This window comes from Ornithorhynchus anatinus, chromosome 2, assembly GCF_004115215.2.
Source record: "Ornithorhynchus anatinus isolate Pmale09 chromosome 2, mOrnAna1.pri.v4, whole genome shotgun sequence".
NCBI lineage: Eukaryota > Metazoa > Chordata > Mammalia > Monotremata > Ornithorhynchidae > Ornithorhynchus > Ornithorhynchus anatinus.
Genome location: NC_041729.1, coordinates 20,256,291 through 20,268,688, shown reverse-complemented (window position 1 = coordinate 20,268,688; position 12,398 = coordinate 20,256,291). Strand labels below are relative to the sequence as shown.

The following is a 12,398-nucleotide window of genomic DNA, read 5'->3' as shown; positions in this document are numbered from 1 at the left end:
CTCTCCCCCTCTCTCTCCCTTCCCCTCTCTCCCCCTCTCCTTCTCTCCCCTTCTCTCTCTCCTTCCCTCTCTCCCCATCCTTTCTCCCCCTGTCCTCTCTCACCTTTCTTCCCTCTCTCCCCCATCCTCTCCTCCCCTGTCCTCCTCTCTCTCCCCTCTCTCGCCCTTTCCTCTTCTCCCCCTCTTCCTCTCTCCCCCTTTCCTCTCCCCCTTCTTCCCTCTCTCCCCGTCCTCTCCTTCCCTCTCTTCCCCTTCTTCCCTCTCCCCCTTCTTCCCTCTCTCCCCCTTCTTCCCTCTCTCCCCCTTCTTCCCTCTCTCCCCCTTCTTCCCTCTCTCCTCCTTCCCTCTCTCCCCCTTTCCTCTCTCTCCCCTCCCCCCGGACCCCCTTTCTTCTCTCCCCCTGCCCCCCTGCTCCCCGCTCCTCTCCTCCCTTCTCCCCTTCTTTCTTCTCTCCCCTTTCCCCTTCTCTCCTCCCCCCCCTTTCTCCCCCTTTCCTCCTTCCCCCGTCCTTCTCCTCCCCACCTTCCCTCCTCCATCCCCCGGCTGCCTCTTCTCCTCCCTCCCCCCCCCGTCACCCCCCCCCCCATCTTTTCCCCAAAAGTTGAGGAGAAAAGCCGCATTGAAAGCGCCTTGGAGTTCGGGGTCCGTCCGATCAATCGATCTATGGTATTTCGTGAGAGCTTACTATGCGCAGAACACTGTACTAAATGCTCAGGAGAACCACTGGACACGATCCCTGCCCATAACGAGCTTATAGTTTGGAAGCCGAGCTTACGGTCTAGAGGTCTTGTGGGAAGCAGCCTGGCTTAGTGAAAAGAGTACGGGCTTGGGAGTTAGAGGAGTTGGGTTCGAGTCCCGCCTCTGCCACTTGCCTGCTGGTCGACCTTGGGCTAGCCACCTCACTTCTCTGGGCCTCGGTGACCTCCTCTGTAAAAGGGGGATGAAGACTGTGAGCTCCAGGTGGGACAACCTGCTTACCTTATCTCTGCCACAGTGCTTGACACATAGTAAGCCCTTAACATATGCTATAATAATTATTTTTTATTATGCGCTCCTAGTCTGTTATAAGGACTGTCAGCACCAATTCCCCATTCCCCACCCGAGCCCCCCTCTCCGGGGACCTCCCTGGCAGGTCCCCAGTCTGGGCAAGGACATGGAACCAGCATCTCAGAATCCATTCCCCGGCTATCTGTTTCCCCCTTGACAGGGGCTCAGCCTTTGCAGTAGTCCTGTGGTTGGGCTACTGGGAAGGAGCATTAGTTAGCCCATGGGCACTGACCGTTTTTTTGGCCCAGAAAGACATAGGGGGTGCTCTGCTGCAGTAGCTGAGGCCTTGAAGCTAAAGGAACTGCTTTCACAGACATTTGGGTAAAAAAGAATAATTTCATCTTCTTTTCTCTGTCCTCTTCAGGTTTTCTTTTGCAATACAATGGAATCCAGTTTGTCATGGGCTACTCTCAGGTATTTATTGGTTTAAATTTAACTTGCCTAAAGAGGTCAAATAAATATGGAGAATGTTCGCTTTCCTCTCTTTTTCCCTATGGAAATACTGTTTAATCAGTATTAATTTACCGAGCACCGGTTTGTTGCAGAGCTCCGTACTAAGCTTCTTTTCTTTCAGAATTGTCAATTTGTTCTTTTAAATAAAGACAAGTTCTTTTAATAAACCTACGAATGAAATAGTATTTCTTGAGGATTTACTGTGGGCAGAGCACTGTACTAAGTGCTTGGGAAAGTACGATATAAGCAGAATTGGTAGGCAATGTTCTCTGCTTACCAGTAACTTACAATCTAAGAGGGGTAGAGACAGACATTAAAATAAATTATGGACATGTTATTTAAGTGCTGTGGGGCTGAGGGTGAGGTTGAAATACAAGTGCATAAAGGACACAGATCCAAGTGCAGAGATAATAACAGAAGGGCAAGCAAGTAGAAGAAATGAGAGCTTCTTGGAGGAAGCTACCCATAGCACTCAAAAAAAGCAAATGATTGGGTTATGATTAAAGAGGTTTGAAGGTGGGGAGAGTGATCATTTGCCATATATGAAAGGGGGAGGGAGTTCCAGGCCAGAAGGAGGACTAGGGCAAGGGGTTGGTGACAAGATAGATGAGTTGGAGTACAGGGAGTAGTTTGGTGTTGCCAGAGTGAAGTGATCAGGGCTGGGTTGTAGAAGGAATCAGCGAGGTAAGATAGGAAAAGGAGAGCTGATTGGGTGCTTTAAGGCTGATGGTAAGGAGGTTCTGTTTGATGTAGGGGTGAGTGGGTTACCACTGGAGGTTCTTGAGGAGTGGGCAGATGGTGAACTGAATGTTCATTTAGAAAACGTTAAAGTGGTTTTCAATTAATATTCAAAGGCCCAGTATGGCCAAACCCAAAGTTATTCAAGTGCAGGACCAGCCCCAGCTTTTCAGTTTTTAAGAGCTTTCTTCTTTTCCTTTTAGCATTATAGGTTCAAGTTCAATTATTGCATCTGCTGTGTTTCAGAATATAATGAAAACCCCAGAGGTAAGTAACCTGCCTTTGTTTGGGTTTTGGATTTTTAATGACAGCTTTTGGAATAAGTAATCGAGATATGACACCTATTAATTATGAAAGAGTTGTTTGCTCATTCATAGAGCATTTGGAAATTTCTCATCGCCATTATTTGGGCTTTTCACGTATTTAATAGGTCCCCCTTTGCTAAGAAATGAATTTAATAAAAACATTCAATCCTGGGGTGGTTGGAGAGGGGCCACCCTCCCTTCCCCATTTTCTAACATTTTCTTACAGCTTTCACCAAGTTTATCGAGAAAGAAGGAAGTATTCTAAAGGCTATTTTCCCAGGGACCCAGAGCTTGGTCTAGCCAAGAATGCTTTTGCTGAAAAAGCTAAGGCAACTGAGGCAGTTTGACATTTGGAGCACATAAAGACAGGTATTTTGAAGTGGAGCAAGCGCTTAGATATGAGCATTGAAATGCTCAAAGGCAGTAACTGCTTATCGAGAAACACCTGAAATAGCCTAGGTAACTTTTTTATGTTGCAAAAAAAAACCTTGATAAAGTAGCAGGGAATTAGGCAGCTCATGGCCCTTTTAAGGACTCTGTTTATGGAAAATGGCTTCACAATGCTAGAATCACCCTTGGGCACTGTTGAATGAAGGGAACTGTGTCCGGGAGAGAGGTAAGTGGAATGGAAAAAGAAAGAAGCAGGAGTCATATAGTCATGCATCTGGTTTAATCCCCAACTGACTGTGTAGTCCTTAGGCAGATTTTTATACGGTGATGCCATTTGGATTGTTTTATGCTTACTATATGTCAAGCACTGTTCTATGCACTGGGGTAGATACAAATTAACAGTTTGGACACAGTCCCTGTCCCACATGGAACTCACAGTCTAAGTGGGAGGGAGTAGGATTTAATCCACATTTTGCAGTTGAGGAAACTGAGGCACAGAGAAGTTAAATGACTCTCCCAAGGTCATACAGCAAAAGCAGGGATTAAAACCCAGGTCTTCTGACTCCCAGACCCATGCTCTTTCCTAGTCATTAAACTGAGTTTGTCTCTTTTTCCAATCATTTGCACAGTACTAAGCATTTGGAAGAGTACAATAGAGTTAATAGACATGTTCCCTCTCTCCCGTTGTTGGCTAGGGATTGTCTCTATCTGTTGGCGAATTGTACTTTCATTTATTCAATAATATTTATTGAGCGCTTACTATGTGCAATGCACTGTTCTAAGCGCTTGGAATGTACAATTTGGCAACAGATAAAGACAATCCCTGTCCAGTGACGGGCTCTCAGTCTAAACGAGCACTTACTACAGTGCTCTGCACATAGTAAGCGCTCGATAAATACAATTGAGTGAATGAATGGATAAGTTTACAATCTAATGGGAAAAAATTAGATTTTTTTCAAGGTCCCACTGCGGGTAAGTGATGCAGCTGGGATCAGAACCTGCATTGCCAGACACCAGTACCATATTCTTTCCTTTTGGTCATGCTGCCAGCTTTCTGAAGATTTGAGTTAGGCATGATAAATATTTGTCAAACCTCCAAGTCACTGACTTAAGAGTAATGAAAATGCTCTTCATGGTGAAGTAGGTAGTGTGATCACTTCATGGTTGCATCAGCATCATCATCATTTGAGGACTACTACAAGTATGATAGATTGATCATGGTACTTATTGAGTGCTTACTTTGTGCAGAGCATTGTACTAAGCATTTGGGGGAAGTCCAATACAATAGAGTTGGTAGGCATGATCCCAGTCCATAAGGAGCTTAGATCAGTGGGATTGGAGTGAAGACAGCTGGACTCTACCTGGGCTTGACCTCTCTGGGCCTCGGTTTCATCACCTTTCAAGAAAATAAAATTAACCCTGCCCAATCCTTACCTCTTGGGAATCATGAAAGGGAAGTTCAGTCCCGTAAAATGCTTTGAAGTCCTCAGAAGAAAACCTGTGAATCTAAGCAACACATTTCCACCACTGAAACAACCACCCCTACACAACTCTTCTTCCCACCCTGTCCTTAGCTCCTCATTTAAAAGCCTCCACACAGCCATTTTATTTCTTTTAAGAGTTTTGACTTCTCTTGCCTCCAGCGTCTGAAATACGAGCAATGTGGTCTAGTGGTGAGAGCACGGGCCTGAGTGTCAACAGGAACCTGTGTTCTAATCCCAGCTCTGCCATTTGTCTGCTGTGTGTGACCTTGACAAGTCACTTCACTTCTCCATGCTTCGGTTCCCTCAACTGTAAAATGGGGATTAAGACGATGAGCCTCATGTGGGACAGGGACAGTGTCCAACTCCATTTGCTAGTATCCAACCCTGCGCTTAGCACAGCACTTGGCATATAGTAAGTGCCTAACAAATATCACAGGTTTTATTATTATTATTGTTATTATCCATTGCCCCAGGCTCCGGTTAGGATTCTTTCTCCCAGCAGCTCCCTGAATAAACAGGGCTACTTCCTGCAGCGCTGACCAAGTGACGCATTTGTTCTCTGAAGCTGCTCTTCCATCTTTACTGCAGCAGAGTGGTCTAGTATCTGGTTTTAATTTTTAATTCACCAACAGCAGCAACTTCCTGAAAAGCCATCACCCAGCTGTCCAGAGCAGCATAGACTCGACTGCCTGCCTCACCACTCCCATCTGGGGTCATGGAAGGTTTTCTGTGAGTCAGCAAACATAGTGGACCGCGGTGAGACCCCACTGGGAGTGGTTTGCTAGCAAAACTGGCAGAGACATTAACTTACTCTCTACCTCTCCCTCCGGGAAAAGTGAAAGAGGTGGTAGGTGTTCTCCACATTTTGCCAGGCAGAAATGGGGCAGCCTCAGATTTGCAGTCCTCTCAGGAGAGTGGAGGTGTGTGTATGTGAGGGAAAGAAAGGCTGGAAAAGAGGCCTAAATGAAAGCAGATCTTCCAGGCGAGATCATAAAGGGGAAAGGCAAGGGTTGGAAGGCAAGGGAGGGGAAATCTGGTCCATCTATTCAAGCAGGTCAAACCTATGGCATCCTCCACAGGCAGCAGGAAAGGGGAAGGGGCAGAAAGAGGAGGAAAACCTGTAATTGAGTAAATCTATGCCAAAGCTAGGAGCTCAGAGGAAATGAGCAGAGAGCAGGGAATAAACCATGGCTGAGAAAGGGGATGGCCCTGTGGAGCAGAACAGGTTGAGAAGGGGCCAGAAAGAAGGTTGGATAGAAAGTAGAGATTATAAATCCGCTCCCAATTCTTCACTGATTTCTTTAGGAACTTTGTTCCTCAAACCCCTGAGAAAAAACACCATGAAACAGTACATCTTCCGAGGGGTTTCACCCAGGTGTCTGAGGCTTGCCTCCGCATCCACAGATCCACTCTGGGAGTGGGCAGGAGGGTTCCAAGCTAAGGTTGGCCCAGAGTCTAAGGTTGTGAAGCCCAGGAAACCCTAAGCAAGATGTTATAAATAACTCTGTGTAAGGGAGGCTGAGCCCCGGAAGAAGTATCTGAGAGAGCCCCTAGTGTAGTTAACATTCAATTTGCTGCTCTAATGACAATCCCACACCCCTAAGAGCCAGCTGGGCCTACTCTGGGGAAAAGAGCAGGTGGGCTGGCTGAAAGTCAGGAGCTGGGACTTTCGCAGAGCTGGGTTGTCTCCTTTTCTTTGGCAGGTAAGGCCCCTCTTTTACCTGAGCCTCTCAGACCTACTGCTAGGAATGTGCTGGCTCACCGGGGCTCTTCTGTATGGGACGCTATCAGCCAACGAGGACGTGGTCTGCTACAACCTTCAAACGACGGGACAGGTGAGTCCCAGCAGCCTTTGTGGGGCTGCTTCGGAACAAGACAAGGAAGCAGCTTGGCTTGGTGGATAGACAACGGCTCTGGGAATCAGAAAGGACCTGGGTTCTAATCCTGACTCTGCCACATATCTGCTGTGTGACTTTGAGCAAGTCACATAACTTCTCTGGGCCTCGGTTACCCTATCTGTAAAAAGGGAATTAAGAGCCCCAAAAGGGACAGGAACTGTGTCCGACCTGATTAACTTGTATCTATCCCAGCACTTAGAATAGTGCTTGGCACATAGTAAGCACTTAACAAGTACCATTATTATTATCATTATTATTATTAAGACAGGAAGGTCTGGCTAGTTGTCTTCTAAAGAGAAATTTCAAGATGCTCTATTTGTAGTTTGTGAAGGGGGTGGTTGCTGCTGATATTTCTGGGGCCAGAATTCTCACAATTAGCCAGATTTTAAAAAGAAATGTGGCTATCTACCATCTCTGTTATTTCGTACTCTCCCATGAGCTTAGTTCAGTGCTCTGCACACAGTAAGCACTCGATCGTTATGATTGACTGACTGATTGTAGAGGTGATATGCATACCATCTCCTATACTGTCTCAGCTATTTTTTTTGTTGATATTTGTTAAGCCTTTACCGTGTGCCAGACACTGTATTAAGCACTGGGGTAGATATGAGATAAGCAGGTTGGACATAGTCCGGGTCCCACATGGGCTCAGTTTTAATCCCCATTGTATAGATGAGGCACCTGAGACACAGAGAAGTTGTGATGTGTTCAAGGTGACACAGCAGAGCCAGAGCTGGGATTAGAACTCAAGTCCTCTTACTCCCAGGTCAGTGCTCATCCCACTAGGCCACACTGCTTCTCCATCTTCTTTTAGCATCAATACTGAGGTTTTGTCCCTGCCATGAATGCTAGAACCCCCATCTCTTCTCAGTTTTGACATTCCAGGGACCTTGGTGACTGCCTAGCACCAAGCCTTTTATCATTTTAAATAATGCCTGAGACCAAAGAGTCCAAACCTCCAAAAAACTGGGAGGGCTCCTGAAGGCTGAATGTTTCCTGCACAGTGAACTTTTTTCAGGGGTCTTTCCCACAGTGAGTTAAGCAGAACATAAAGTTTCTAACTTTTGCTTGCGTGAGGTTGCCGTTGCCAACTTGCCACCCTGTGACAGGATTTTGGGTCTCTTCCCTGGGCCAAGGTCCTGTGGACAGAGCTGTTCAGTGAGCCAGAAACTTGTTCCTGACAGCTAGGCTGCCTGGCAGGTCAAGGCGGGTAATGTAGAGGCCATCCCAGTTCAGACTGCATTTGGCAATGGCCAAGGAGGGCCAGGCCAGGAATGGTTGGCCACCGGGGCCGGAGCACATCCGGGAGGAGCCGGTTTAGAGTTGCAGTGGAAATGTGTGCATGGGCTCGGTGAAGTCACTCATTAACCCCAGGATCAGGCTTCCCACCCCGGGAGAGCCACTACAGGCCGGGAAGCCGCCTTCAATACCATGAGGTTCTCTGGTCCCCATCCCTATCAAACTTCCCATCCCCAGCTGGCTACTTCCCCTTGAGATTTATGTTCAGATATGCAGTTAACCCAAACCCGTATCTCTTGGCACATAAGGATCAAGATCCCCCTTGGGAGAGTTGTTTTTCCTCAACTGAGGCTTTGAAATCGGATTGGGTGAAAACTCGGGGCTTTCCCATGACTCATTTTGGATCCTGGATGTGGAATGTTTGTGGCAGCAACAGGGCCTAGAGGAAAAGGACGGGCCCGAGAGTCAGAGGAGCTTGGCTCTAATCTCGGGTCCACCACATGCTTGTTGTGTGAAAGAGTCACTTAACTCCTCTGTGTCTCAGTTTCCTCATCCATAAAATGGGTGTTAAATACCTCTTCTCCTTTCCACTTAGACAATGAACCTCAAGTGGGACCAGGGACTCTGTCGGATTTGATTGTATTATATCTACCCCAGCGTTTTGCACAGTGTTTGTTTGGCATAGAGTAGGTGTTAACGAATACCACAATGATGATTTTTTTATGGTATTTAAGCCCTTACTATGTGCCAGGCACTGTCACAATCCCCATTTTACAGCTGAGGTAACTGAGGTATGAAGAAGTTAAGTCACGTCCCCAAGATCACACAGTAGGTAAATGGTGGAGCTGGGATTAGAACCTGGGTCCTTCTGACTCCCAGCTCCATATTCGAACCACCAGGCCACACGGCTTCCCCTCATGGAATCCATCTTGATTTTGTGTGTTCCCATGTCCCGTGAGCTCTCGGCCCCAGACTAGGTTGCAGGACAGTGCACCTCTTAGGGACTCCTGAAATCCTGAAATAGGAAGAGCTGGGAGAGGCCCCTCAGTCCTCATCTGGACCCCACAACCCATCCAAACTAAGGAGACTCCTCCAAAGAAGGAGATTCCACAGCATCCAACATCTTTTCTTGCTTTTACCGGGCTAAGAATTAGGAACTCTCTAAGACCGTGGCATTGACTTTTCAATTTTTCCCTTAAAAAAAAGTGATGGTGGGAAAACCCCAAACATAATGTCTGTTTCCTCATTCTCAAATGCTGCTTCAGTAGCTGACCTTTAATTCTACGCCAGAAAAGGGAGTGGGGGATGAAATGTGCTGGTGTTTCTCAGGGAAGAGGAAGACTTCAATTTAAAAACAAACTCATTTAGAGCCAGTTGTTTCCTTGGTTCCCCCACCCCTTGAGAGCTCAAGGAGTAGGAGTTCAAGGAGTGCTATCTATTATTGTTATGAAGAGGCTGGCAGGGAGCTTCTGCGATACTCGTCCTCCTCTGGCAATTTTTTGGGAGGAGGGAGCAGCTCCCCTCCTCACAGCCCCTGAAAGTCAGGTGAATGGTTACTGGGTGAGTCTCCTTGTTTACCCAAGCTGCTGAAGAGGTCCTCCACCTGGGAGCGTCAGGACCGAGGCCCTGGAGCTTCCTGCCCTGAGCCAGTCTCTCTCTGAATCGGATTTGGGTGGTAGATGGTGAGAAGCCAAAGTTGTGGGTTAGGGTGGCACCACCACAAACACTTATGGAACCCAGATGCTCTTCTGGTGCTCAGAAGTCACATTGCTGTTGTGTGCATTACTCAGATTACACAATGTGGTAAGAGAGGTCCACAGGTCGAGTGTGTCATCCCTGGGGAAGGGGATCGTGTCCCCAGACCCTTTCAATTGCTCCATAGCTGTTGCAGTCCCCTCCTAGGCCCATGTGAACATGGGGGCCATTCTTGATTCCTGGGACTTGGCGGAGGGAGACTAAGAACGAAAAATAAAATTACTGGAATTAAGATAGCAAGGCCTAATAAATAGAGCACAGGCCTGGGAGTCATATGGACCTGGGTTCTCATCCTGGCTCTGCCACTTGTCTGCTTTGGACCTTGGCCAGTCACTTCACTTCACTTCTCCATGCCTCAGTTACCTCATCAAAATGAGGGGATTAAGACTGTGAGCCCCATGGAGGCCATCGACTGTGTCCAACCTGATTACTTTGTATCTACTCCAGTGCTTAGAAGAGTGCCTGGCACATAATATGCACTTAACAAATACCTTAAAAAAAAAAAGTATCCTGTACCACATCCGTACTGTACTGTGGAGGGACAGCTCAAAACCAGACTGTTCACTATAACACCGGACAAGAGGGAACTTTATTCTGGAGCCAGTCCACCCTGGTTCCCTGGGCCTGGAGCCTGCAGTAAAGCAGATTGGCTCTGAGCAGAGATTCTGCCCCAGGGGAGGCCGAGACCTACCTCTGAGGATAAAGCCAGAGGAAATGAGCTTAAGCACCAGTGTGAGGGGAGAGGTTCTTGCAGTGAGAGCTGCTTATTAATGTACCATAGGGTGGAATTTCCTTCTTGGGAAAACTTTATAAACATCCTTCTTGTGGGTTTTGTTTAATTCAATCTGAGGATTCTGGTTCTAATACTTTGGAATACTTAGTTCTTTCCCTTTTCCCTAAGGGCTTCCCTTCTTCCTGTCTCAGGGAATGAGGAAAATTATTCTTATTCTTGCTCTTATCATCATTATCGTAATTGTTTATTAAAATAATAGCTATTGTGTACTTACATGACCATATCAGGTATAGTCCCTGCACTACAAGGACTCAGTCTGAGGGAGAGAGAACAAGTATTTTACTCCCATTTTTTTGATAAAGAAACGGAGGCGCAGAGAATGAGTGACTGATCCAAGGTCACACAGCAGGGACCACAACTTGGGGTTTCTGGTTTAGCCCCAGGCTCTTTTCACTAGCCGGTACTACCTCCTAATGTCAAATAGGATTGCTCTCTCCCACACTTTCTTCATCACCTGGCACTACCCCCAGATATTTGTTGACCTCCCTGCCACAAGCCTATCCCAGTTTTAGACTTTAAGGGGATATTATAGAGAAGCAGCGTGGCTAGTGAAAAGAACAAGAGTCTGGGAGTCAGGGGACCTGGGTTCTAATGCTGGCTCTGCCAGGTGTCTGCTGTGTGACCTTGGGCAAGTCACCTCACTTCTCTGTGTCTCGGTTACCTCATCCCTAAAATGGGGATTAAATCCTACTCCCTCCTACTTAGATTGTGAGCCCCATGAGGAACAGGGACTGTGTCCAACCTGATTAATTTGTATCTACCTGAGTGCTGAGAAGAGTACTCGGCACATAGTAAGCACTTAACAATTACCATGATTATTATTATTACAGAGTGGGGACCATCTTCCATTAGGGAACTTAGAGAAGTGCCAGTAGCCATCTGCGGGGGGCTGATCTTATTTGACTTCCACTTTCTTGTAGCTAAGTACCTCAGAAGCCTGGAGAGGAATAATTATGTCATTTACTAAATGCTCATTACTTTCCAAGTGCTGTGATAGATATGTAAACTGTCTAGACTAGACTGTAAGCTCCCCTTCTCTAGCCTGTAAGCTCATCGTGAGCATGAAACATGTCCACTAATTCTGTTGTGTTTTGCTCCCCCAAGCACTTATTATAGTAATAATAATAATAACAATGTTGGTATTTGTTAAGCACTTACTACATGCAGAGCACTGTTCTAAGCGCTGGGGTAGAAACAAGGTAATCAGGTGCTTTACACATAGTAAGCATTCAATAAATATGATTGATTGATGCATGATAATCAGATCAGACCCAGTCTCTGTTCCACCTGGAACTTGATGCCCTAAGAAAGATGAGCCAGCCACATCTGGCTCAGAGGACTTTACCTGGAACATTTGGCTCAGAGCATGGGGGATTCCTTCACCTGTGCAGCTCTGTAGCCCTCAGCCCCGGCAGGTGGCTAAACCTGGCGGGAGGGCATTGGCTTGATCTGCCCCCTCCCCCAGCTCTCAGAGCTGCGTCCAGGACCTCAAATCTGCCTGTGGCTGCCTTGGGTGACCCTATCAGCATCATTTGAGAAGCAACATGGCCTAGTGAATAAAGCACAGGCCTGGGAGTCAGAAGAACCTGTGTTTTAATTTTGGCTCCGCCACTTGTCAACTGTGTGACCTTATACAAGTCACTTCACTTCTCTGTGCCTCAGTTACCTCATCTGAAAACGGAGATTAAGACTGTGAGCCCTATGTGGGACAGGGTCTATGTCCAACCTAATTTTCTTGTACTCTAGCACTTAGTACAGTGCCTGGCACATAGTAAAAGCACTTAACAAATACCACAATTATTATTGAGTAATAGTAATGATAATAAAAATAGTGGTATTTGTTCATCTATGGGTCAGGAACTGAACTAAGCATTGAAGTAGATACAGACACTGGGGTTGGACACAGTCTCTATCGCCATTTTTCAGGTGATGTAACTGAGGCACAGAGTAATGAACTAACTTGCCCAAGGAGACACAGCAGACAAATGGCAGAGCCTGGATTAGAACCCAGGTCCTTCTGACACTCCGGCCCGTGCTCTATCCTCTAGGCCGTGCTGTTTTTCTATTTACCACTTTCCAAAGACTGTAGAGACAAAGGACCACTGACATTCTAGACTGTGAGCTCATTGTTGGGTAGGGATTGTGGAAAGAGCACGGGCTTTGGAGTCAGAGGTCATGAGTTCGAATCCCAGCTCTGCCACTTGTCAGATGTGTGACGGTGGGCAAGTCACTTAACTTCTCTGTGCCTCAGTTACCTCATCTGTAAAATGGGGAGTAAGACTGTGAGCCCCACGTG

General features: G+C 46.8%; 1 protein-coding gene across 1 annotated transcript in view; it reads left to right on the top strand.

Moving 5' to 3' along the window:
* Positions 1–1,424: 1,424 nt before the first annotated feature.
* The window catches only part of TMEM116 (transmembrane protein 116), a 40,148-nt gene continuing 29,174 nt past the window's right edge, over positions 1,425–12,398 (top strand). The window contains exons 1-3 of the mRNA XM_029058158.2: positions 1,425–1,461; positions 2,442–2,505; positions 6,121–6,252. Of these exons, the coding sequence (XP_028913991.1) occupies positions 1,430–1,461; positions 2,442–2,505; positions 6,121–6,252 (228 nt within the window). The 5' untranslated portion in view covers positions 1,425–1,429. The remainder of the gene's footprint in view (positions 1,462–2,441; positions 2,506–6,120; positions 6,253–12,398) is intronic.